At 38.1% G+C, this 24,411-nt stretch overlaps 1 protein-coding gene across 3 annotated transcripts in view; it reads right to left on the bottom strand.

The window, feature by feature from the left end:
• The window catches only part of wdr91 (WD repeat domain 91), a 32,061-nt gene extending 11,400 nt beyond the window's left edge, over window positions 1-20,661 (bottom strand). The window contains exons 1-10 of one of the 3 annotated variants that reach the window (XM_062031502.1): window positions 20,439-20,661; window positions 19,159-19,295; window positions 16,302-16,425; window positions 16,028-16,207; window positions 11,008-11,214; window positions 10,484-10,567; window positions 9,764-9,873; window positions 3,630-3,804; window positions 3,356-3,544; window positions 2,873-3,051 (exon numbers count right to left, since the gene is read on the bottom strand). In XM_062031502.1, the coding sequence (XP_061887486.1) occupies window positions 2,873-3,051; window positions 3,356-3,544; window positions 3,630-3,804; window positions 9,764-9,873; window positions 10,484-10,567; window positions 11,008-11,214; window positions 16,028-16,207; window positions 16,302-16,424 (1,247 nt within the window). In that variant the 5' untranslated portion in view covers window position 16,425; window positions 19,159-19,295; window positions 20,439-20,661. The remainder of the gene's footprint in view (window positions 1-2,872; window positions 3,052-3,355; window positions 3,545-3,629; window positions 3,805-9,763; window positions 9,874-10,483; window positions 10,568-11,007; window positions 11,215-16,027; window positions 16,208-16,301; window positions 16,426-19,158; window positions 19,296-20,438) is intronic. The other 2 variants (XM_062031501.1, XM_062031500.1) reach the window with 2 other exon arrangements.
• Window positions 20,662-24,411: the final 3,750 nt, after the last annotated feature.

The following is a 24,411-nucleotide window of genomic DNA, read 5'->3' as shown; positions in this document are numbered from 1 at the left end:
AGCGAGCTTATCTCTTTCCGTAGCAAGCTTTTATGGCTAATACCATAGCATGTTACAACGCTGGAAAAATAATTGCTCAATGTTCCTCAGCTTTTACAATAACAATGTTGCTACAGCTTGGTTATTATACAGTTTACTGTAAATTAAGTATTGATCACGGTTTTTGAATGCATTTTTTAAAGTGATTTACAGATATAATTGATTGCTCCCATTAGCTGCATCGCTAGCCAGCAAGAAAGAGCAGATTTGTACAAGTTAGAATGTAAAAAAACAAAAACTTTTGTCTTCTTGACTCTCATAATGATTGCGAAGGATAGGAAAAATTCCAAAACAAGTGCAGTTTCCCTTTAAGTGAGCAGAATAAAGAGCTCAATCCATTTAGCATGACTGTCTTCATGAATGGGAGGAGAAAATGCAAATAATTTAGCATGTGCAATGTGTGAATGTTGTGTGTCTATCTGTGTTGGCCCTGCGATGAGGTGGCGACTTGTCCAGGGTGTACCCCGCCTTCCGCTCAAATGCAACTGGGTAAGGCTGCAGCCACCCCCGCGACCCCGAGAGGGACAAGCGGTAGAAAATGGTTAGATGGAATGTGGTTTATCAAGGCTGCAACTAGTCTGCAGGTGCTGTTTTACGTCTTTATTTAGCACGTCTGAAAAGTACATGCAAACTAACACAGTAACACACACAGCTTTGTGGAAGGATGGAATCGTGCTGCAACGATAGACAATGGACAGAGAATCCTCCGTCCTATGTGTGGGTCAACATGAATGGACTGTCAAAATTAAAATTATTAGACATATTGTCTTTGTCTATTCAGCAATATCATTTTATAATCTTATAGCTGCTAAATTACATACGGGGTTTAAATTGATGCGTTTTTGGCATTTTCATTGGTTTTTTCATATAAAAGATATATTAACATAATCTGTTATATTAAAAAAAAAATATTGCAATATGCATTTACTTGTTCCTGGAGCATTCCAGGGCCCGCTTTCAGTTCATGCCAGCATCTTCCATGAGCAAGTTGCTATATGGTCAGTGATCAGGTAAGTGCATTCGTTCAGTGCAAAGATGAGTGAGGAGTTTCCGACTTGTGTGCTCGCTGTTAAATTTCACTCCAAACTACACCCCGATGAGACTTTGGATAAAACTGTTACTACTCTCACGGCCCGTCACACTGAATGAAAATATATTTTAAGCTAGCAAAGCCAAACAACAGTTTGTGAGGTATTTACATTATTAAAAGTTATATTGTTTGTTTATTTTAATGAGAAACAACATTTTCCAAACTGATATAAAAAAATGACCACTGTAGAGGACACTGCTTCCCATAATGTTAAAGTTGAAGTTGAAAGATACTAGACTATACATTAAGGTTTTACACTTGTTACACTGGATTTTTACATTGTTACTGTAAGTTATTGTTTTAAATATTTGCCTGAAACAGTAGATATTCCTAAACAATTAATTACACTTGGAAATACTTATTTGTAGTAATAAATATGACAAGAACATTTTAAAATGTTGTGTTTAATTACAGTAATTGTGCTTATCCTAAACATTACTGACACTTCATTTTACCCAGTATGGAATTTTTAACAAGCTTTTTTTTTGGGGACATATACAGCAATAATACCGTGATAATATCGTATTGTGAGATTTGATACCGTTACATCCCCAGTGGATGCTGTCTCTGCTTCACGCGTATTTTGAGTTTTTGCTGTTGTCCAGCATTCTGTTTTAGTTTACTATGGAGTCTGCCATCCCTATGCTTCGGTGCCTTTTACTGGCGGTGCTCGACTTTCCTTTTATTTTTGGTTAGTGCATTTAAAACCTTTTTGCCTGTACGCTGCCTCCTCGGCTGTTTGAATTTTAAAATCCCAACAAACCATCATCGTCTCACACTATGCAATCCCGACAACCACATTTTGAGCAAATAAATGACGTGCATTCAAAAATAAAAAATTTGTATGTTTCTGTATAACATTCTGACAATAAAATTGAATTTGTGTCCAAATATTTGGAGTATTATACGAGTTAATTTAAAATATGCAAACTATGATTAATCAGGATTAATCCAAATTCAAAAATTGGATTAATCTGATTGAAAAACAATCATATCACAGCGCTGATATTCATTTAAGCTTTATTTATTCCGGGGTAAAGCAATTAAGATTTTTGTTTGCAATACTGACCTAGCAAAGAGGCAGCATTTACATGACAGATACTGTATGTTGAAGTGTGATGAGTCACTCATTTATCAATAAAAATCAGCGCTAAAGATCATTTTTAACAGTTCACAAGTGCTCTAAACATGCTGGTGTAAATGTGTTTGAACATAAATAAATGTTTAAGATGGACAAACACTTTTCAAGTGTAAAACTACCACGGAGAATGTCTGTAAAGCAGACAGCACACAACAAAGAAGTCTTTGGTGGCATTTCTTTCTATAATTAGAATTATTTACTACTATTATTAGTTATAATTCATTAGAACAGTACAATAATTTGACAATGAGCTCTGAATAAGTGATTTTACAGCCATGTTGTGTCTTGCTTTTAGGTCTGTGTAGTCTAAAACAAGTAAAACATCAACACAGTTCCAATTGTTGTTACAATCCTGTGCAATTTGAGGTTAAGATTACAGAGAGCATTTTAACAATGATAACAAATTCATAAAAGTTGATTCAATGTTATTGAAAAAAAAAACTTCAAAACATTGCAACTTTTGCTGCAACATTTTGAAAAAGCTGCCACAAATTCAAACATTTAAGGCCGTACCAATTATAAAAACAAGGCGGCAAAATCCTATAGGAATGGTTTTTAGGGGTTTTAAGCACAAAAAAACCCGTAAACAGAAGACCACATACCTGCAATGCATGATGGAGGAATGATGTTCTCCATATTCCTCCTGGCTGAGTTTGATAAAAGGCTGTTCTGCTGACAGCCCTCCTCCACTCCTACTGCTGCTGCTTAAGGAGTCGGGAGCTTCACCACAGGTCTCATTCGAAGGCTCCAGCTCTCCTCCCTCCGCCTTCTTCTCTTGTAGCTTGAGGAAAACACAGATTTCTTGTAAGAAGAACATAAATAGTAAATGGTCAGTATTTATATAGCGTTTTTCTATACTTGAAACGATACTCAAAAGTGCTTTACCGTTATACATTACATTAGCACACTAATGGCGGAAGCTGCCATGCAAGGCGCTAACCACGACACATCAGGAGCAAGGTGGGTGAAGTGACTTGCCCAAGGACACAACGGCCGTTTGTCTGCAAGTATGGTCACTCTACCATCTGAGCCCCACCGACCCAACATAACCCATAATGTCTAAGTGGAAATGGTCAACTAGACACCTGTTGTGTTGGTTTAAAGAAGAGCTCCTTCCTCTCTTTTTCATGTGCCTGGATTCTCTTATGGCGTGAATGAGAAGGTTGGTTGGTCTGCTGGTTGGACTGTTGGAAGGTGGACGTTTCGCTGCTGGATGTCTGACTGGAGAATGGTTTCTCTTTGGCATTCCTTTCAGTGTCTTTGGTCTTTGAAGGCTACAAAAGACATTTAAGATGTTGACCCATGTGAAGGTCCTACAAAGTACACACTGATTGTGTTATAAAAGTATGTTATTGTCACCTGACTGCTTGTTTGGTCCTTTCTGCCGACGACCGCTTGGCTTGGGGAAGACGCCGATGTCAGCGGCTTTGTTTTTACTGCAGGAGTGCGCCTGCCTTGTGGTAGCAATGTGGAGAAGAAGTTTCTGGATGATGTGCTGGCAGCACTGACAGCTCGCTGGCTTGACACCAAGTCCCTGGAAGACAGAGCGAGGGACATTTATCCAGAAAAAATCCATTTGAGGGTATTACACAACGATTTTTTGCCTACTTTTACACTTCCATTAGTTGCTACGATAACTACCTTCACCTATAGAGTGTTAATCCTGATTAAAATGAAGATGTTGAGGATTAGTATCTTAGAAGCGGCTTCACACTGTGGATACATGACACCTTTGTTGTTGCTTGCTTTTAAATTAATTTTAATTAAAGACACACACCCTCCTGGATTTCATGCAACTCCTGCATTGTGTAACTAGGAATGTGGAAATGTAATTGTGTCTTCCTGAGTGTGTATCCCCTTTGAGGGAATCTTTCACGTGAGTACAATCTTTAGCATGTAAACATCGGGACACAGCTGTGGTAAAAGATTTGCTGGGCTCTGCAGCTCATCAGTCGATGAGTTAAAAAAGGCAAGTATCGGTCCCCAATCCAATTCCATGATTGGACATCTCTATTAATTAGTATTTGAGCTCGTATTGGATCATCCAATGCTCAAAACAATGTGAAGGTCCAAGGAAGTCAGTAAAGATGTAAGAATGAGAATTGTAGAAGTCAAGTATTTTGGAAAAATGTCTAAAAAGCTGCACTTTACATCATCACTTCAAACAGTTGTACATAACGACAAGTTATTTGGATGTGTCAACACTTTGCCAAGGTCTGGAAGCAGAGCCAAATAGTCTTAATCAGATGCAAGGAAATAGTTTAAGATGTTGAGGAACAATCCAGAAAAGCAGCAAGACTCAATCCTAACATGAACTGTAAAGTGCAGGAAGCGTAGTGCCACTGTCCACAGTGAAGACACATTTACATGGCTATGGACTGATAGGGTGTCCACCACAAAAGGGTGTCCACCACGAAAGAAGACCCTGCTACAAAATCAACACCCTCAATCTACAATGAAACATACAGGCATTCACATGGACAACTTAAATGTTATCTAGACTAAAAGGTTGATGTTTAGACCTATGTGTTCACAGTAAATGAGAAGAAGTATTTTTGTAGGAGTCAAGGTGAACTTTTCAAAGCTAAGAACCCTGTAACAACTGTCAGTCATGGTGCTAACATCATGTCCTGGACACATTTTACTGTCACTGCCACTAGTACACTTTACTAAGTAGATACAATCACAAAAAATACCTATCAATTCTTCATCTTCACATCAAATCAACAAATTGATGATTGCAACTTGGACAAACTGGACGTTCCAACAGGACAATGATCCAAACATGTCACAACTGGTTTTAGAATGAATAGTGCAGACTAAAATGTTCTTACCAAAGTTCTGACCTTTACCCTATAGAACAGTTGTGCATTATGTTTAAAAGTAGGCTCTCTGCCAGTAAAACAATTGAAATTAAGCCTAGCTATTGTACCAAGAAGAGTGGTCAAATAATCACACAGAATGAATTATGAATGATTGATCATTTAGTGACAAAAAGCATCTAGTAAAAATAAAACTTGCATAGGCACATTTGCCCAAATATCAATATATGTACTGTACTTTAAGTACAGTAGTTTATCTTTCCATCTCACTTGGTTTGTACTGGAAAACTTCAAATCAAAATGTAGTCATCTCAATAATGAAAATGACAATAGTTGCAATTGGCAGCACAAACACATTAAAAATAAACTATTGTTCCCTTTGTCCTTTGACATGTTCTTTTGGGGTATGTGATTGTGAATACCTTCTTTCTTTATTTTACTGCACTGGTTATGGATTTGTTGATGTTTACTCTTGTGTTAGTATTTTTACTTAAAATGAGCCGAAAATAAATGTAATTATCAATATACAATTTAACAAACCTTTGCGTCTTATTAGGTGGTGTGAATTTATTTGAAAAGTTGAAGGTCAATTAATGAGATTTTTGTTTGTCATGACAAAAAACAACAATCCATTATGTGAATTGTTTATTTTACCAAATCAGCACAAGTTAACACAATAATACACACTTTATCAGTAATAACTCATCATAAATTATATTTATTTGCTAAGATGACCAACATGCAGTAGTTTGCAGAGAAACAGCAAAACTCAACACATGTAATATTACAAATTATCATTTTTGTATCTATTACAAGTCAGCACACAAAGTTAAAAATAAATGTAATTACAATCGGGGTTCAATCATTTTGTGCAGTTGAAACACCATTTGATTCATGCTCTGTATTACAGTCACTCTCCATTGCTGGCTTAGGACACAAAAGCGGCCAAATTCTTTAAAAATTAAAAAAAAAAAAATTTTCATTGACATTTGGACCGCACTGTGGTCAAGTGTCGTGTTTGCCTCACAGTCTGCAGATCAAACATTGAAACACATCCCAAAAACATTTTATGTCAATTGTAATAATGTAATAAACTATCTTATAGTAACTGGATAGTGTAATAAAACAGGTTATTTGTTTAGTGTAATAAAAACAGGTTATATTAATATTATAATGTATTTTTCCCATAGGTGTCAATGTGAGGGTGAATGCTTGTTTGTACAGGTCCCGAGAATAATCTCATTCATCGGGTCAATGAATTCTTCCATTTAATTGATCACAACTGTTCAGATTGTCTACAAAGACATTTGACCTCTTATCCGAGCAGGCTTCTTCAGTTCATGCTCACAGACTTAGGTAGGACAGCTCTAGTCTGAGGGAGTGGTGCAGGATGCAAAGTATGTATCCTCCACAGGAGGAGACGTGCCAAGACAAGGATATTTTGGCTATATTGTGGTGCAAAACGAAAGTTGCTAAGATTAAAAGATGAAACCTCTGCCAGCACAACGGTCATTAGGAATGGAATCCCCCTTGTGCAATGAGTTGTATCAGTGGGTAAGGGGGCCCCTCAAACTTAAAGTGTATTAGAGGCTAAATTATTGAATATCTTAGGTAGAAATGAAAGGCCAAAATTGTATGTGGGGGGATACAGTGGGTGGTGTTGCAGATCTCTCTACCCATGCCCCCTCAAGTTAGGTATGTTTTTTCTACTTTGACATTGATAACCTCCCTCGCGCTCCTTTGAAACCAACTGTTTACTCTGTCCAAAATGTGAAAATTTTTGTCCTCAAAAAAGTGCTGTTTCTTTTTTAGGTGCAGGTTGACATCTAAGTCTTAACATGAATAGTTTGCCCATCATCAGTAAATAAATCATGATATAAATCAGTGCATTAGTGGGTGGTGTGGGTCAATAAGGTAAGTAGTAGTATGTGTGTTTTTTTGTTAAATCCCAACGTGGAGGTCCCTATCGTCTCCAATGTGGACATCACAACCACCATATGATGCGGGACTTTTATCCATTCATTCAATCAATCATTTAGCCTCTAACATAGAATCAACACGACCCAGCTGGTTGTGTTGTGTTTGTAATTTGTTAGACGCATTGACTTGAGGTGCGCCCTTGAACATTGACAACTGAATGCTAACGAGGGTGACTCCATCTTAACAATAGTTGTGTTGGCAGAAGCTTCATTTCATTGTATCTTAACAATTGCTGTTTAGAACCATGAAACCATTCTTGCTGGGCCGTGACTCTATCCTTAGAACATAAATACTCTGGTCCTGCACATCCCCTTAGACTAGATCTGTCTTATCTAGTCTGTGAGCCTGAACGGATGAAGCCTGTTTGGATGAGATTTGAAACGTCTTCTAAGACAATAGGTAACTCTGTTCTCTAAACCACCATTGGTCACATATACTCGCTGTTGAAAATGTTTATATATTTTCAGGTTAAAATTTTTACTTTGAGGTAGGACTGGGCGATTAATTTGAGTTCGATTACAGTGATCAGCTGGTAGAAAATGTCCTCGATCAAACATGGCGGATATGTCTGCTATAAGTTACCGCAGTAGTAAACAGTGGGAAAGCAACGATGCTTGGTATAATCCTGTACGGAACAATCCTCCTTTATTGACCGTGATCCTGTGTGTGTCTGTGAATGTGTTTGTGTACATTTGTGTGTACAATCAGCGTTGTGCCTCTTCCCCTTACACAGCTGGAAGTGCCGCCCAGAAGAACAAAATAAAGCAATATGACTAACTTAACACTAGCACAGAAGTTGAAATACAACATTTAAAAGGAGCAGCGGCTTTAGTGACATTCTTTACTTTCACTATCAGCTGCAGAGCAACAGTAATCCTGCCCTAAACGCAGACTTGCAGGCACTCAGAACTAGAGATGTGATAGGTGGTAGCGGGGGGTGTATATGGTAGCATCCCGGAAGAGTTAGTGCTGCAAGGGGTTCTGGGTTCTTGTTCTGTTGTGTTTATGTTGTGTTACGGTGCGGATGTTCTCCCGAAATGTGTTTGTCATTCTTGTTTGGTGTGGATTCACAGTGTGGCGCATATTTGTAACAGTATTAAAGTTATTTATACGGCCACCCTCAGTGTGACATGTATGGCTCTTGATCAAGTATGCCTATATTCACTTATGTGTGCGTAAAAGCCGCATATATTATGTGAATGGGCCGGCACGCTGTTTGTATGGAGGAAAAGCAGATGTGACCACAGGTTGTAGAGGACGTTAAAGGCAGTGCCTTTAAGGCAGGCCCCTGATATTGTTGTCCGGGTGGAAATCAGGTGAATGGTTGCCCCGGGAGATTTTCGTGAGGGGCACTGAAATTTGGGAGTCTCCCGGGAAAATCGGGAGGTTGAAACCGATACCGATAATTTCAGATATTACATTTTAAAGCATTTATCAGCCTGCCGATATTATCGGACATCTCTACTCAGAACACTCAATGGGTTTTCTTATCTGGTTAAATAAAGGTTCTATATCAGAACGTCTATGTGACTGTATTGGTCCCGACTGGGAGAATCAACACACCCACTAATTTAATCAGAAAAAGTATTTTTTTATCTAGATATTTTTAATCAGACTTTTTGTTTATGTGTCTGCAAAGATTTCACTCCTCTGATACAACATGTACTAAAAATAACTGCAGACAGACACTGTGTTCTTTTTGTTTGTTTGTGGATAGAAAAACATGTTGCTGAAATAATCATTAAACTTGTTTTGTGTGTTGGTACACATTATTTTACAGTATCTCAAATTCCAACTGCACTTTAATGTATTTTCATTCAATGTAAGAATCAGAATTTGAGTTTTAAAAACTCCACATTCTGGGTCAAAGCTTGTTGTTTGCCAAAGCACTGGTGAGAAGCACTGATGTATACAAGTAATCAAAGAATACAAATAATAATTTACCATTTGAAAGTGTTGTTTAGGAAATATTAATTTGAAATAAAAGTCATAGTATTCACTACACCAATTATACTTTGTTTACTGCAGAATGTGTGTGATGACAAGCATAAACAAAATAACTTTGAGAGGCAAAAAAGTTGTTCTTACCCCCCACAAAACGTACCAAAATAAGAAGCAAAACAGTGGCCCTAAAACCAAGTACGGATCGTAGCGTGGGTTATCTGTATCATTGCACCTCTAGTAAGCACAAATATATATGAACAAAATGACAGTTGTCAGCTGTTGGCATAAATTACCTCAATCAAACATGGTGGAAATGTTTGTTACAAGATACAGCAATAGTAAACAGTAGGGATGCGATAATCGGTATAATCCTGCACGGGACAATCCGCTTTAATTAAAAAAAAGATAATAAAATGTGATATTAATCAAGATCAAATTACATTAAAAAATTAATCGTGATAATTGTTTTGCCATATCGCCCAGCCCTACTTTGAGGTGATTATTTGTGAAGTGACATTCAGCAGCTTTTAAAGCCAATGTTAAAGATCTTAGAATTTCATGTTGACTGCTAAAGACAGACTAACTCTTCAATATATTCAAAATTACATCCCAATGTATGTAATAAATACACACATACACATACACGCACGCACACAGTATATATAATACCTAATTATTTGAGAACAAGCTACATATTGTTAAGAGTCAATGGTCTCAGAGGAGAAAAGACAGATGTTAATTTCTCACAGCTCAGTGTCTCCCAGACGGTCCATATTCTGGACATATGCCGGCAGCTTGTGATGGACCACCTCGTCTCCATTCTTTTGGTCTCGACCGTCTGTCTGCAGGGCGAACAGCTAAAGGAGAAAATGGGATCATGTAAATAAATACTTCATGGCATGAACGTTGAATTAGTTTTGTCCCCTAAATGATTTATATTTTTACAGTATGGAATGATTATAGAACTTACATCTAAAATGTTTTTTTCAAAACAAGTGTCAATTTATTTGCAATCACCTCAAATGTACTTAGTGTCCAGATTTCAAATACTGTAAAGATAAATATAGAGCATACAAGCCATCTATAGAACATTTGTGTACTACTGTATGTTTAAAAGTGTGTGCCAGGAAAGCATACAATTAAAATGAAGGTTAGCCAAGTCAAAAATCCACAGAGAAGTTTGTTAATGAGACAAAAAGTGTTGCGGTTGAGCTGAAACTTGGTAAATGACATTTAAACAAATATTAGTGGGATTGTAAATGTGTGTATATACAGTATATTGAACATGGACACAAGTTCCAAGTCCTAAACAATGAGCTACTACCGACCCAATTAATTTATGTCAATAAGGAATCAATAAAGTACTATCTATCTATCTATCTAGATGTTAGATGTTTTCGAGCCTTACATTTTTTTTTTTTGTGTCATTGTATAAAAAAGCAGCATTTTTTTCATGCCCTCACTCACCAGTTGACGCAGCTGCTCATTCTCCTCCAGGACACTTGTTGTCTTCTGGACTTCAGCATCAAAACTCAGCAGCACCGGTTGGGGTGAAGGCCAGTTAAGGAAAGTAAACATTGGGTTGGAACCAACAGGTGAGTTAAGAATGCACGTCAAAGAAAGTGCTGTAAGAACAACATGCGGCCGAAATATACACCTCTAAAATATGAAATTTAACTGGCAATGCCTGCTGCAACATCCCCACATAAACAACCACAAGATGCCACTATAAACCTGAAGCTTCATCTATAAGGCCTTCTCTTATAGATGGTTCTTATGGTTATTGGACTGTAATCAGCAACACTCTGTCTTAGTTTGACTCAGGGTCTTAGTTCATTTCAAAGTTGTCCTTTGAATTTACTATGGGTTTTTTTTTTCATGTTTTTAATCAGCTTTTTTTCTACAAAATTAAACAATTTAACGTGTTTATTAAAGTGCTTGTTTTTATGTAAAAATAAATAAATAAAGGCTGGACTTGGCTGAAGGATATGCATAGACTGGAAGAGCACAGACAGGAAGTTGTGCAATGAAACCAAGAATGTGTCAGACCACTGGCGGGAGAAATACGGAGCGAAGGCCGAGTTGTGTTCAGGTGTAGGAATATACGGCAGAATAAACCAATCACGCCACTCAGGCTGACTCTGTAGCTCCAAAGCCTGCTTCTGGAAAAACTCCTGAGTCTTCTCCAAGTACCCTTTCTGCAAATCAGAATGAAACTTATTTGCTGATGGTTTACCTGGACGAATAATAATGACATGGTTTAATATACCTACTGGCCAGCAAGGTTTGAATGAAGGCAACTGGAATCTTCTTGTTTGTTGAAGACATTTCACCTTATATCCTAAATGTTTCCATCTATTTTCCTCACTTGTCCATCTCGGGACAGGAGGGGGGCAGGAGTCTATCCCAGCTGCACTCGGGCGGAAGGCAGGGTGCACCCTGGACAAGTCGCTACCTCATCACAGGGCCAACACAGCCCCCCGTTCACACACAAGGGCCAATCAACCTATCCCCAGGTGCATGTCTTTGGAGGTGGGAGGAAGCTGGAGTACCGGGAGGGAACCCACACTGTCACATAGAGAACAAGCTTTACACGGAAAGATCCTGAGCCCAAGAATCAAACCCGGGACATTTTTCTTGGGACGGCGTGGCTTGGCTGGTAGAGCAGCCGTGCCAGCAACCTTAGGGCTGCAGGTTCGATCCCAGCTTCCGCCATTCGTTGTGTCCTTGGGCAAGACACTTCACCTTTGCTCGTGGTTAGGGCCTTGCATGGCAGCTCGCTCCAAAGTGCTTTGAGTACCTTGAAGGTAGAAAAGCGCTATACAAGTATAAACCAGTTAACCATTTTTTTTCTTGCTATGAGGCACAAGCGCTAACCACTGCGCCACCGTATTGCCCCCTAAGGTTGTCTTCAGTCTTAAATTGTAGGTGTGGAGTTTCTTTTAAACTTCTGGAGGATGTGTAGCCAGGAGGTGGTCACATTAGTGTTTTTCCTTTTTTTGGCCAAGCGTGACTTGAACAACTGTCCGGCATGCAAATGGGCGGTTTGGCCTGTCCCCTTTCACATGAAATGAGACAATCTCTAGTTGTGGGATGTCAGGACATTGTTGTAAGCAGGCGATGGGGTGTGGCGTAAAGTTTAAGGCTGAAACGACGCGTCGACATAGTCGGCGTCATCGGTTACGTAAATACGTCGACGCCGTTTTTGTGCGTCGACATATTTACGTCACACTAACGTCATGGCGGAGCGCAAAGCAGACGATGCGAGCGAGGGGAAAAAAGCACGCCAAAAGTCGTCAAAAGTGTGGGAGTATTTCAATACACGGCCTAATAATGTTGTTCTATGCACACTGTGTTGAGCGGAAATGGCCTTTCATAGCAGCACAAAGGCTATGAACGAACATTTGAAAAGAAAACACCCGACAGCGTTCTTGCCATCACCATCAACTAGTCAATCGTCCGCGTGAGTATACGTTGTCATCATTACACAAAAACATGAATGTGTCATTTGTATCTGCGTTGTAAATTCATAAAATAAAGCACCGTTTCGCTCTGAGAGGCGCGTTTGGCGTGCCTGTTTAGTGTTTACTAAGATGCGCTCCTCTCTAACGGTAACGTTAATTAGTTGTGCAAATACCTTTTACAACATTAACAGTTACATATACTATGTACAAATGAACCATTAACTTTCACTTTAATCATACTATCATCATCATCATCGGTCTTACCTCTCAGTTCCAGCCACATCGACCCCTTCTGAGCGCTGTCACGCCAAATTCCTTCCTCCCTACAAAAACCTTCCCCCACTCCATTTACTTACTGTTATTCATTTCCGCATATGTCCTCGAGTCAAATGTGCATTCAGTCAGGAATATCCTCAAGTTAATTTGTCCAATTAATACAGACGTTTTGTTAACGCTATATTATAAAAAAAATAAATAAATACATTTACAAACACAAGCTATGGGATGACGTGACCGGAAGTAAATGGGGGGGGGGGGAGGTTTTTGTAGGGGGAAAGAAATTTGGCGTGACAGCGCCTATTTTCAGCTGCTGGGAATATTGTAAACAAGAAAAGAAGCAGCCTCACCCCAGAGCGTAGACATGCTAACCTTTCTTCATTACAACAGTTAGTCACTCACTGGAATGAGTAGAATTGGTTATTGTGTACTGTGTTGGACTGGATGTTTATTTTGCACATTTTAAAAGCAATACTTAATGTTTACGGTGCTCCAGAATATTTAGATTGGCACTTTTTTGTGCTGGATGTTTATCTCTATTTTTGCACATTTTAAAGCAAAATAAGCAATACTTTTACGGGGGTTTCGGTTCGGTTCGGAGGTGTACCGAACGAGCATAGCGCACGTTGTGTAAACAATTCACACCGAGGCACAACACACGGCATGCTAGCAACGACCAGGCTACAACAACATATAAAAGCCAGAGCTGGAAGACCCTCTTGCCTCGTTAAGATCTCCCGTTTGGGAACACTTCGGCTGCGCGGTGCGGAGGACGGAGGTTTGCCGACATTGTTCAGCAGCGGTAAGGCATGCTTCTGCCAACACGTCAAACATGCTAACCCATTTGACGCGGCACCACCCCCAAATGAACATCGCTTCAACAAAGATAAAGACGAACAAATAGCTCCCACCTCTTACTGCCAAGTTAGCCAGGCTGGGGGGTGGGGGGGAAGAAAAGTTAATCTGAGGCTGAGTTGACTTGAAACTGTTTAATGTTGCTTATGTAGCCGAGGTTCAGAGTGAGGGAAAAGTAGATCGTGAGATCGACAGGCGGATCGGTGCGGCGTCTTCAGTAATGCGGACGCTGTATCGATCCGTTGTGGTGAAGAAGGAGCTGAGCCGGAAGGCAAAGCTCTCAATTTACCGGTCAATCTACGTTCCCATCCTCACCTATGGTCATGAGCTTTGGGTTATGACCGAAAGGACAAGATCACGGGTACAAGCGGCCGAAATGAGTTTCCTCCGCCGGGTGGCGGGGCTCTCCATCCGGGGGAGCTCAAAGTAAAGCCGCTGCTCCTCCACATAGAGAGGAGCCAGATGAGGTGGTTCGGGCATCTGGTCAGGATGCCACCCGAACGCCTCCCTAGGGAGTTGTTTAGGGCACGTCCAACCGGTAGGAGGCCACGGGGAAGACCCAGGACACGTTGGGAAGACTATGTCTCCCGGCTGGCCTGGGAACGCCTCGGGATCCCCCGGGAGGAGCTGGACGAAGTGGCTGGGGAGAGGAAAGTCTGGGCTTCCCTGCTTAGGTTGCTGCCCCCGCGACCTGACCTCGGATAAGCGGAAGAAGATGGATGTATGGATGGATGTTTAATGTTGCACTTTTTATATGTAGAAGAAAAGTTTTGTCATTTTATTTAATCAGAGCAAGAACTTGAGGCAGTTTAATGTAGATTAACGTGGACCCCGACTTAAACAAGTTGAAAAACTTATTCGGGTGTTACCATTTAGTGGTCAAACGTACGGAATATGTACTGTACTGTGCAATCTACTAATAAAAGTTTCTATCAATCAATCAAAAAAAGCACTTTATATGTAGAAAAGTTTTGTTAAGAAACCATTCTGAGCCTTATCTTATTTAGTTTTTATTTTATATATGTTGACCACATTAACCCTGGCAATGGACCCTGTGTGTATGTTCGCCATTGTTTACAAATTTGGTAAATAACCAAAAAATTTACATTTTGTTGATTTCTTACTGTACCGAAAATGAACCGAACTGTGACCTCTAAACCGAGGTACGTACCGAACCGAAATTTTTGTGTACCGTTACACTCCTAGTATATACACACACACATACATATACATATACATATATATATATATATATATATATATATATATATATATACACACACATACATACAGTATAAATATATCTTTGATATATACTGTATATACACATACATACAGTATATATATATATATATATATATATATATATATATATATATATATATATATATATATATATATATATATATATATATATATATATATATATATATATATACACATAGATCTTTGCCTATTTATGTTCTAATATTTGACGGGCCGGATTAAAAAGACTATTGGGCCGGATGTTCCCCGCGGGCCGTAGTTTTCCCATAACTGACTTAGACACAAGTAATAAATGTGTTTGTAATATATCCTGATGTTTTTGTGCTAAATTAACCACAGCAATAATAATAATGATAATAATAATAATAATAATAATAATAATAATAATAATAATAATAATAATAATGGATTAGATTTATATGGCGCTTTTTTTCCCAGACGCTCAAAGCGCTTCACAGGGAAGTGACAACTCATCAATTATTCACTCCACATTCACCATTGATGGTGGTAAGCTACATTTGTAGCCACAGCTGCCCTGGGGTAGACTTGACGGAAGCATGGTTGCCAATTTGCACCTACAGTCCCTCCGACCACCACCAAACATTCATTCACATTCACGCACCAGCGTACACTGGGAGCAAGGGTGAAGTGTCTTAATCAAAGACACACAGCAGGGACTCGAACCTGGAACCCTCAAGTTGTTGGCACATCCGCTCTACCCTCAAAGGCTGTCCATGTTTACTGACACATGCTTTTCATGTTTAGTTAAATTTTACCGCAAATTAATATCAGCTCCAAATATCGATTAGCTACCTCCTTTACTACTAATGATCAGTATCGGTAGCGGCCCTAAAAACAAGCCATATCGGTCGATCTCCAGTTCACACCCATTTCAAACAAGCAGTCCATTGTCCATTGTTGTCCTCAATAGAATTGAATGACCTTTCTCTCTTCAAGATGCATATGAATTCCTTCTGCCAAGGGGACAAACCCTGTAGAAGCTTAAGCAAGGAAACCTTTTGGATGACAGGTGAAACGTCATCAATAACCAAGAAGATTCCAGTTGCCTTCATTCAACTCTTACTGGTTACCATGATCTGGATAAGTAACAATCAACACCCACAATACAATATAGCTCTTAGTTTGTTACCTGGATGGTGTTGATGACGTAGTATCTATACAGGCTAGCTCTTAGTTTGTTCACGGTGGATCGATAAACATCCTCCAGTCTGCAGAAAAGACGTCTGTCTAAATAGAGCCAGTAGTCCTTCAGACCCGTCAGGTCAAAACTTTGGATGAACTGCAGCAGCTGATCAATGATCTTGTCCACCTGATGACATTCAAACCCAAACCATCACTGTATTAATCATCTATCTACATTAAGAATAAAATAAATATTGATATTTCATATTTGCATCATTCACCCTGAAGCCTTTCTCCTTGTCGACTTTCATCTCGCTGTCCAGATGTTTCAGTGTGTTGGTGAATCCCCGATATATCAAATACTCCCTCACATGTTCATCTGTTCTCTCCACCGCAGACCCCATTCTGAATTCGGACCCAGGAACATCATGATTAACATTTGCATTCATATTCTTTCATGATATCAAATAGCGCTGCACGATTAATCGAAATTGAATTGACATCAAGGTTTTAATTAGTGCAGTAAATAACTGCTAGAGGCTGAGATTTGAGTGACAGCCATGTACGCCAATCAAAATTGTTTAGCCTCGCTTTTGTTCGTTTCTCGTTTCAAACAGGGAGAAAGACGACTCACTTTGTGCATCGCTCTCAGCACCTGAGTGTGTATATTTAACAGTGAAATGAACTGAACAGAGTGACCCCTCTTTTCAGTCATTCACAATCTTTGTCTCGGCAGAGACTAGAGCAGAGCGCCGCCATCAACACACACAGAGTACAGAGAGCCTTGCGAGTCGCCAGTGAGAAGTGCAGAAAAGTAATACAAATTAGGAAGGAAAAAATACAATTATAAAGCCCAATGTCCCGTTGTGGAAATATTTCAGCTTCAAATAGGATGGGCGATATGAGCCCATGTACACTGACGATTCCGAACGAACGAGCAAGAATGCCGTCGTAATCACGTGATAGCAATAAACAAAAAGACCTCATTTTTCGAACTGGAAAACAAATGCACTTCAAGATGTTCTATATCTATTTAGGTTACATTTTTGCTTACGGAAATTAGTACATTTTATTTTTTGTTTGTTTATTTGTTTAGGATAACAGTTATTTACCTTCCGATTACAGTACAGTGGTAAACAATTCTACAGTAATGAGATATAAAACTTTATATCCTTTTACATGGTTACTTTCATTATTATTGAATATCATGATTACATACACTGTATAGTTTTTATGGATTATTTCTTAAATTAAAGAGCATGATGTAGACAAAAGCTCCGAGTCTGTCTGCATAAAGCCAAATATTTGTTTAAGTAAATTATTGCAAATCGTTCTAATCGGTGGCCCCTTGAGACAAGAATGTGTAACATGTCTTCCTTCACTTGTTTTTGCAATGTTATGCATTTTTATGTATAAAATATAAAAATTGCAAATCGCAATCGCAATTTTGGAGGGAAGAATCACAATTAAGTTTTTTCTAAAAAATCATGCAGCCCTAATATCAAATTTTCTCTGAGTAGCTTTCGAGAAGCACCTTCACTTCTTCCGCCCAAATGCAGCTGAGATAGGCTCCAGCACCCCCCGCAACCCCGAAAGGGACAAGAAAATGGATGGATGGATATTAAACGTGAAAAAATTAAGAAATCAAATATTTCAACTCGCAATTTGTAGCACCCATTCGACGTCGTATGACCGCCATAGTTGGTTGATTCGAGGTGAAATAGCGTCTATTTCCCCATTTCATCACCGACATCGTCTTATAAGATGTAGTTTCTCTTTAAGTATCCTTCTTGAAAATGGCCTTGCAAATATATATCTGCCACCTAATCAACGTTTTTTTCTCCTTCTTTGTGGGTCAACACTACCTGCTTCCTGCTAAATTGCAACTTGTGATTGGATACTCACTTTGGAATGACAAGTGAGTATCCAACCACAGTCTCATTAACATCAGGCTACCTAGATAGGCTACTGTCAACAACTTGTGATCTGATTGGCTTTCGCAACAGTCTATCAACTCTATGTGTTCTCAAATTCATCCGCTAACGGTCCTGGTGAGTATCCAATCACAGGATGCGTAAATGTCACGTTTAACGTGAGGCCATCTAGAAGGCCTTACTGACAACAACTCGTGATCTGATTGGCTATCGCAATTATCTATCAACTGTATGTCCCCGTTTACTTACAGTGCATAGACGCCTGCATTGTTGGTTATGAAGATTCCGTACAGCATGGCAACATAAACTAGCTGAATACTGATTGAATAAAAACTCTAGCCTAAAAACAACATCACTGGAAGGAGCATAATATGACATGAAGAGAATAAGAATACTTTTAGATATTTAGGGAAAGTAAATTAAAAATTACTTTCATCTTTAATTATGATCATGATTTCTGGTTATGTTAGACCAGATGAGAAGGCCTTGCTGGCCCTGACGGCACACCACTGATATACAGTCCTGGTCAAAAGTTTACACACACTTGTAAAGAACATAATGTCATAGCTGTCTTGAGTTTCCAATAATTTCTACAACTCTTATTTTTTTGTGATAGAGTGATTGGAGCATATACTTGTTTGTCTCAAAAAACATTCATGAAGTTTGGTTCTTTTATGAAGTTATTATGGGTCTACTGAAGATGTAACCAAATCTGCTGGGTCAAAACTATACATACAGCAATGTTAATATTTGGTAATGTGTCCTTTGGCAAGTTTCACAAGCTTCTGGCAAGCTGGTTGAATTTTTGACCACTCCTCTTGACAAAATTGGTGCAGTTCAGCTAAATTTGTTGGTTTTCTGACATGGACTTGTTTCTTCAGCATTGTTCACACGTTTAAGTCAGGACTTTGGGAAATCCACTCTAAAACCTTAATTCTAGCCTGATTTAGCAATTCCTTTACCACTTTTGAAGTGTGTTTGGGGTCATTGTCCTGTTGGAACACCCAACTGCGCCTAAGACCCAACCCCCAGGCTGATGATTTTAGGTTGTCCTGAAGAATTTGGAGGTAATCCTCCTTTTTCATTGTCACATTTATTCTCTGTAAAGTACCAGTTCCATTGGCAGCAAAACAGGCCCTGAGCATAATACTACCACCACCATGCTTGACGGTAGAAATGGTGTTCCTGGGATTAAAGACCTCACCTTTTCTCCTCCAAACAAATTGCTGGGTATTGTGGCCAAACAGCTCAATTTTTGTTTCATCTGACATCACAGGGACAAAGATAGACCTTCTGGAGGAAAGTTCTGTGGAACAAAAATTTTGCTCTCTGGCAGTGAAACTTGCCAAGGGACATGAAACCAAATATTAACAATACTGTATGTATACTTTTGACCCAGCAGATTTGGTCACATTTTCAGTAGACCCATAATAAATTCATAAAAGAACCAAACTTCATGAACGTTTTTTGTGTGACCAACAAGTATGTGCTCCAATCACTCTATCACAAAAAAATAAGAGTTGTATAAATTATTGGAAACTCAAGACAGCCATGACATTATGTTCTTTACAAGTGTATGTAAACTTTTGACCGCTACTGTGTGTGTGTATATACTGTATGTGTAATATATATATATATATATATATATATATATATATATATATATTTATATATTTAATTAAATTTAAATTAAAGTACCAATGATTGTCTCACACACACTAGGTGTGGCGAAATTATTCTCTGAATTTGACCCATCCCCCTTGATCACCCCTGGGAGGTGAGGGGAGCAGTGAGCAGCAGCGGTGGCCGCGCCCGGGAATCATTTTTGGTGATTTAACCCCCAATCCCAACCCTTGATGCTGAGTGCCAAGCAGGAAGGTAATAGGTCCCATTTTTAAAGTCTTTGGTATATATATATATATATATATATATATATATATATATATATATATATATATATATATATATATATATAATAATATATATAATACACTGAAGGTTATATTTGGTGAAACATTCAGAAGGCTGTGAACAGTTTAGTTATGCCTCGCTATGAAACCATTTAATTTATTAATATTATATTTCACATAAATACGTTTACCAGTCAGGCCTGGAACCAATTAACTGCAATTAACTCGCTGTCAGCTTTGCAATGTAAATACCGTCTAATAATAAAGATTCACAATAAAACTCAGTCTTTCGGCACCATTAAGAGTAGTTTCTGTCATTTCTGCTATGTTGTTGACAAATTCATTTGAGTAAAAAGGAATGAAATAAGACACCCAAGGCGTACTTTAAATACAACATATACAGTGCAACGCAGCAAACAAAAATCGAATGAAAAGAGAAAATTATCTTTAGTTATTGATAGAGGGTGTAATATTTAAGTATTAACGTAACTTTGAAAAGAGTAACGCGTATAATTATGGAATATTTATAATAAATACACTGTTTTTATAATAAGAATGTAAAGTATGAACGTACCTTTCTTCAGTCAAACAAAGGACCAGGTTCCTGAGTCAGACACGTAAAACAAAGTGAAATAAACACTAGTGGAGTACAATTATTGCTGGAAATACTTAATTGTCACATTCTGCAACATTAAAACGTTCCACAATTTTCTTAAGCGACAGAGAAAACGCACACTTCCTGTTTTCGACTCCTGCCAGTCACGTGCCCATTTACCGTGACGTCATCCAGTCTTAGGCTCAATGGCGCGCCCTGGTGGTCATTATCTTACTAGTCTTTACTAATCATTCGTCAACAACTGTAATGAAAACACAAATACAGTGAAATAAAATAAAATCTATTTATTTGGTTAACATTTAAAGGCATGCTATAAGTAAGTTTTCTTCAGTAGATAAATAATATTTGCAAAAAAGCCTTGAATATATACAGTCGTGGTCAAAAGTTTACATACACTTGTAAAGAACATAATGTCACGGCTGTCTTGAGTTTCCAATAATTTCTACAACTCTTATTTTTTTGTGATAGAGAGATTGGAGCACATACTTGTTTGTCACAAAAAACGTTCATGAAGTTTGGTTCTTTTATGAATTTATTATGGGTCTACTGAAAATGTGACCAAATCTGCTGGGTCAAAAGTATACATACAGCAACATACATTATCAATTTTGGTGATGTAAAAAAGTTACAATCAAATCAAATTAACTTCATGGCCTCTTAACTTCATGTGAGTGATTATGATTGACGACACCTGTTGACTTCTCTGAGCCCATTTAAATAGGGCTCATGTGATGCAGTCATTAGACTCGGTTACAAACGCGACAATGGGAAAGTCAAAAGAACTCAGCACAGAGCTGAAAAAACGAATCATTGACTTGAACAAGTCAGGAAAGTCACTAGAAGCCATTTCAAAGCAGCTTAAGGCCCCAAGAGCAACTGTGCAGACAATTGTTATTAAGTATAAAGTGCATGGCACAGTTTTGTCACTGCCACGATCAGGAAAAATAACGCAAGCTATCACCTGCTGCTGAGAGAAAATTGGTCAGGATGATCAAGAGTCAACCGAGAACCACCAAAAAGCAGGTCTGCAATGAATTGGAAGCTGCTGGAACACAGGTGTCAGTGTCCACATTCAAGTGTGTTTTGCATCGCCATGGACTAAGAGGCTACCATGCAAGAAGGAAGCCCATGCTCCAGAAGCGACACTTTAAGGCTTGTCTAAATGTGCTTCTGATCACATGGACAAAGATAAGACCTTCTGGAGGAAAGTTCTGTGGTCAGATGAAACAAAAATTCAGCTGTTTGGCCACAATACCTAGCAATATGTTTGGAGGAGAAAAGGTGAGGCCTTTAATCCCAGGAACACCAAGCCTACCGTCAAGCATGATGCTAGTAGTATTATGCTCTGGGCCTGTTTTGCTGCCAATGGAACTGGTGCCTTACAGAGAGTACATGGACAATGAAAAAGGAGGATTACCTCCAAATTCTTCAGGACAACTTAAAATCATCAGCCCGGATTGGGTCTTGGGCGCAGTTGGGTGTTCCAACAGGACAATGACCCCAAACACACGTCAAAAGTGGTAAAGGAATGGCTATAATTAAGGTTTTAGAATGGCCTTCCAAAGTCCTGACTTAAACCCCATTGAGAACATGTGTTCATAAAAGAACCAAACTTCATGAACTTAGACTTGAACAAACTATATTGATCCCCAAGGGAAATGGTTTGACACAGTCAGAGGAAAGGATAACAAAAATATTCTCAAGGGCGGGGAATAAGAGGAGGAAATAATAAATAGAATATCATAGACAATGCCAACAATACAAAAGCGTTAATATATACAGCAATAGAATGGGACTAAACAATAAATTATAAGTAAATGCAACTTAAATACACATATAAAACCAGTAACCAGACACGACGTCCACAGTTTCCAAAAACAATTTGAAATGTGGACTCATCAGACCACAGAACACTTTTCCACTTTGTATCAGTCCATCTGAGATGAGCTCGGGTCCAGCGAAGCCGGCGGCGTTTCTGGGTGTTGTTGATAAATGGCTTTGGCTTTGCATAGTAGAGTTTTAACTTGCACTTACAGATGTAGCGACCAACTGTAGTTACTGACAGTGGTTTTCTGAAGTGTTCCTGAGCCCATGTGGTGATATCCTTTACACACTGATTTGGCTTTTTGATGCAGTACCGCCTAAGGGATCAAAGGTCAAGGGCATTGCCGCTTACGTGCAGTGATTTCTCCAGATTCTCTGAACCTTTTGATGATATTACGGACCGTAGATGGTGAAATCCCTAAATTCCTTGCAATAGCTGGTTGAGAAATGTTGTTCTTAAACTGTTCGACAATTTGCTCACGCATTTGTTCACTAAGTGGTGACCCTCGCCCCATCCTTGTTTGTGAATGACTGAGCATTTCATGGAAGCTGCTTTTATACCCAATCATGGCACCCACCTGTTCCCAATGAGCCTGTTCACCTGTGGGATGTTTCAAATAATGCTAGGTTCACACCAACAGCGCTTTGACGGCGCTTTAAAGCGGCATGCAAAGCGGCATGCAAAGCGGCGTTAAAGCGTAACAAAGCTTGATTAAAGCGTGAGGGTCCTAATGGATCGTGGGAAAGCTTGTAGTGAAGCGGGACATGCGGCAAGTTCGCCCAAAAATTTTAAACGGTTTTAAAAAATTCTGCGCTCTGTCAAGAATGGAATAAAGCGCAGAGAGCGTATCAAAGCGTGACAAAGCCTGACAAAGCTCAGCAAAGCTTGACTCAAAGCGTAGGAAAGCTTAACAGATCTTGGTTCAAAGTGCAATAGGAAGTGACTGTGATATTGACTAGTGACATTGAAACTTTACGTAAAACCAACACAGGATTACAAATCCATTCTCTTTTGCATCATTGCCTTTTTTATACGATGATCATTGTTTCTGTACTTCTGCTGTTTGATGTTGCAGTTTGACATTAACTGTCTATAATTTTTCTGTATGAAAATGTTAATAATAAAGAGAATATGTTACATTTAAAAGAAATGCCTTTTATTATTGTCAACTAGCATAAGAAATGAAAGATAGATATTTATTAAGATGACAAAGAAATAAAAGAAATGAAGATATAAAACATAATATAACGGAAAAAAAAGAGAAATTGAAAAAATTAATGAATATAAAAAATAAAAGAAATGCCTTTTATTATTGTCAACTAGCATAAGAAATGAAAGATAGATATTTATTAAGATGACAAAGAAATAAAAGAAATGAAGATATAAAACATAATATAACGGAAAAAAAGAGAAATTGAAAAATAAATGAATATAAAAAATAAAAGAAATGCCTTTTATTATTGTCAACTAGCATAAGAAATGAAAGATATATATTTATTAGGATGACAAAGAAATAAAAGAAATGAAGATATAAACATAATAAATAATAAATAATAAACATAATATAATGGAAAAAAAGAGAAATTGAAAAAATAAATGAATATAAAAAATGTGTGGAAAACAGTATACTGAGTTTTTCACATTTGTTTTTACTTATTTGTTTATCATATTTCTCTTTTTTATTACATTATGTGTTTTATCCTGTATATAATAAAACAAAAAGAGAAATCAAATAAATAGATCAATCTAAAAAAAAGTGGGGGAAACTTAGTATTTTGAGTTTTTCACATTTTTTTAACTTATTTGTTTATCATATTTCTCTTTTTTATTACATTATGTGTTTTATCCTGTATATAATAAAACAAAAAGAGGAATCAAATAAATAGATCAATCTAAAAAAATGTGGGGAAAACTTAGTATTTTGAGTTTTTCACATTTTTTTAACTTATTTGTTTATCATATTTCTCTTTTTTATTACATTATGTGTTTTATCCTGTATATAATAAAACAAAAAGAGGAATCAAATAAATAGATAAATCTAAAAAAATGTGGGGAAAACTTAGTATACTGAGTTTTTCACATTTTTTTGTTATTTTTGTTGTAACA

This window comes from Entelurus aequoreus, linkage group LG21 (assembly GCF_033978785.1).
Source record: "Entelurus aequoreus isolate RoL-2023_Sb linkage group LG21, RoL_Eaeq_v1.1, whole genome shotgun sequence".
Taxonomy (NCBI): Eukaryota; Metazoa; Chordata; class Actinopteri; order Syngnathiformes; family Syngnathidae; genus Entelurus; species Entelurus aequoreus.
The sequence above is the reverse complement of the archived record's forward strand: the minus strand, read 5'-3'. Positions and strand labels throughout refer to the sequence as shown.